The following is a 3,000-nucleotide window of genomic DNA, read 5'->3' on the forward strand; positions in this document are numbered from 1 at the left end:
TCAGTCAGCGGAGGAGTGGCGGAGGACCCCGAAGAGGGCAAGTTCCTGGTCGACTTCCAGCAGAAGTCGTGGAACGGTGCGTTTGCCCTCTCTTCCTTTCCGCGCCACACACATACACAACACACAACACACACATTCCAGGGGTGATCCAACCCCTTGGCGAACAGTGAGATGTTGACCTCCCCCTCTGCCCTCTTGCAGAGCCCCAAGCGGCGGACAATGACGAAGACGGCGGCGAGTTCTATCACGAAGACATCCAGCGCGAGGAGGACCGGAAGCGATGGGAGCGCAACGCACAGCAAGAAATCGTGAATGGTACACACGCACACGCAACCGCACACGACACGACACGACACGACACGCACCGAATGTCCATCTGCACGCGGCGCCGCAATGCACCGCACGACACACACACCAACACACACACACGCACCACCGCACACGCCTGTCTCACGTTGGAGGTCGTGCGATATAACAGATGAAGCCGCGGATCTTAAGAAGCAAAAGGATCTGGAGGTGCTGGACAAAGTGATCGCGCAGACGCGGCAGGGGAGGGACAAGGCCCGCGTGCTCAAGGAGCGACGAAAGCAGCGCGCGCAGGAGCGGCTGGACAAGATCAAGGAGCGCGAGGAGCAGATGAAGAAGGTGAAGGAGATGGGCGAGAAGGGCGAGAAGGAGCTCATCATCCAGATCGAGGAGGAGGCCGAGGAGGAGCGCCTCGCCCGGGAGCGGCTCGCGCGGGAACGGGAGGAGCGCGAGCGACGGGAGCAGGAGCGGAAGGAGCGCGTCGAGCGCGAGGCCAAGGAGCGCGAAGAGATGCAGCGCAAGAAGCGGGAAGACGAGGAAAAGAAGCGGGCCGAGAAGCAGAAGAAGAAGGAGGAGTTCCTCGCCGCCAACCCCCTCTTCGCCCCGTCCTACGAGACGACGGCCACCACCACCACGACGCCGACGCCGGCTCCGCCCAGGCCTGTTGCTGCGAGGCCCGCGCCGGTGGCTCCGGCAGCGCAGGCGTACCCACCAGTACCGGCGGCGGCGGGCTACTATCCCGCGTCGGGCTATCACCCACAGCAGGCGGCAGCCTACCCGCCGCACATGGCCTACCCGGGCTATGCAGCGCCGCCGCACATGATGGCCGGATATCCGCCGGGCGCCGCGCAGCACCAGGCGGCGTACCCGGGCCAGCACCACTACAACCCCATGGGGCCGACGGCCCCCAGCGCCACCACGGCGTCCTCGGCTTCTTCCTTCTCGGCCGCAGCGGCTGCCGACAACTTCCTGGCGCGACTGATGAGCGAGCAGCAACAGCAGGGCGCCAGCCAGCAGCACGTCCAGCACTACGCCCAACAACAGGCCCAGTACAACTACCCAACATATCCCCCTGGGGTACTCACAACTCCCCAAGCGTAACTCTGGGTTCGTGTGCGAGGTGTGGGCCTTCGGCTGACTTTGGTGCCTTGTCTGTGCACACGCTCTCTCGCAGGGATCGTATGGCCCACCCGGCGCCTATCCTCCTCAGCAGCCTCAACAGGGGAACTACCCTCCCGGTGCCTATCCTCCGGACGCCGCGGCTGCCCAGCAAGCACAGCAGCAGCAGTATTGGGAGGCCTACTACAGGCAACAGGCCCAACAGCAATGAATACATTAGCGCATATTGCTATCCTCACGACACAAGATGGCGTCCATCGCACTCACCGCACATGCACACACGCGCAGGAGAGACTGTCCCTTCCCAGTCCTATATTTTTCTTTGATTTTTCCATTCGGACTCAGCACGACAAGGCGCCGTAGTTAAGTGGTAAAATTCTCGCTTAGGGTGCGAGAGGCCCCGGTTCGATTCCGGGCGGCGCCCAAACGTTTTGCTTTGCTTGGGGAACACTTGGCGCGGCACGAAAGGAAAATAGCAGCACCACGTATGGCCAGAAATGGAGTTATAACAAGTAAGGCGCTGTAGTTAAGAGGTAGAATTCCTGCTTTGGGTGCAGGGGGCCCCGGTTCGATTCCGGGCAGCGCCCTATCTTTTTGTCCCCCACGAATCACCAGGCGCCAAGCACACATCTGGTCTATTCGAAGCTCAAGCAGGTACCGTACGGCTCAGGGGCTGTGGCTGGTAACGCTGTCGTCGCCCATCTGCAGGTCGAAGTAGGCGAGTACCTCCTCCATGCGCGGCCGCTTGTCGGGAGTCGCGTGCCAGCACTTGCGCACGACCTTTGAGAAGTGGGCCGGGCAGTCGTGGGGGATCTGCGGTCGGCGGCCCTCGAGCACGTCGAGCGACACGCCCATGAAGTTGCGGCCGGCGTAGGGCTGGCGTCGGGTCAGCACCTCCCACATGATCACGCCGAACGAGAACACATCGGCCCGCTCATCGTACTTCTCGCCGCGGATGATCTCCGGCGCCGTCCAACAGGGCGTGCCGCATCGAGTCATCGTCGCGTTCTCCTCCTTGATCCGCGCAAACCCAAAGTCGGCCACCTTCACATTCCAATTCTCGTCCACCTGCGCGTTCATGTGAGCGTGTGTCGTGGGTCGTGTCATGTGTGCGTGTCGGTTGAGTACCAGCAGATTGGAGGGCTTGAGATCGCGGTGCACGATGGTGGGGTGGAGCGAGTGGAGGTAGTTGATGCCCAGCACGGCGCTGCGAAGGAGTTTGAGCTTCTGCACCCACGCCAGCTTGACGCCGGGGTCGAGCAGGATGTCCTTCAGGCTGCCCTGCTTCACGAACTCGGTGACGATGCACAGATTGGGTTTCTTGACGCACGCGCCTGTGTTCGACATGCGCGATCGGTCAGCGTGCGCGTATGCGTGTGCGGTCCTCTCTCTCTCTCTCTTTGTGTGTGTGTGTGTGTGTGTGTGCCGTGGTGCGCGTGTGCGGTCGGTTACGATGAAGAGTACGATGGTTGGGGGTGGTGGAGCTCGGAGAGGAAGGCCATCTCGGCGCGGAACTCGAGCATGCGTCGCTCGTCGAGCTTCTGCTTGATGAACCGCTTGACGGCCACGTCGACG

At 62.2% G+C, this 3,000-nt stretch overlaps 2 protein-coding genes across 2 annotated transcripts in view; one reads left to right on the forward strand and one right to left on the reverse strand.

Moving 5' to 3' along the window:
• Window positions 1-203: 203 nt before the first annotated feature.
• ACA1_123500 (uncharacterized protein) lies at window positions 204-1,636 on the forward strand (the record flags this gene model as incomplete). The annotated part of the gene is made up of 3 exons (XM_004353327.1): window positions 204-315; window positions 479-1,383; window positions 1,481-1,636. Coding segments are annotated over 3 exons (1,173 nt in total), but the record flags the coding sequence as incomplete, so codon positions are not given.
• Window positions 1,637-2,091: 455 nt separating this feature from the next.
• Window positions 2,092-3,000, reverse strand: part of ACA1_123510 (serine/threonineprotein kinase/receptor) — a gene marked incomplete at both ends in the record, with an annotated part of 9,736 nt that continues 8,827 nt past the window's right edge. Inside the window, 3 exons of the mRNA XM_004353328.1 lie at window positions 2,092-2,493; window positions 2,554-2,701; window positions 2,890-2,966. Coding sequence (XP_004353380.1) covers window positions 2,092-2,493; window positions 2,554-2,701; window positions 2,890-2,966 — 627 coding nt within the window. The remainder of the gene's footprint in view (window positions 2,494-2,553; window positions 2,702-2,889; window positions 2,967-3,000) is intronic.

Source organism: Acanthamoeba castellanii, assembly GCF_000313135.1.
Source record: "Acanthamoeba castellanii str. Neff unplaced genomic scaffold scf7180000084686, whole genome shotgun sequence".
Classification (NCBI taxonomy): domain Eukaryota; phylum Discosea; order Longamoebia; family Acanthamoebidae; genus Acanthamoeba; species Acanthamoeba castellanii.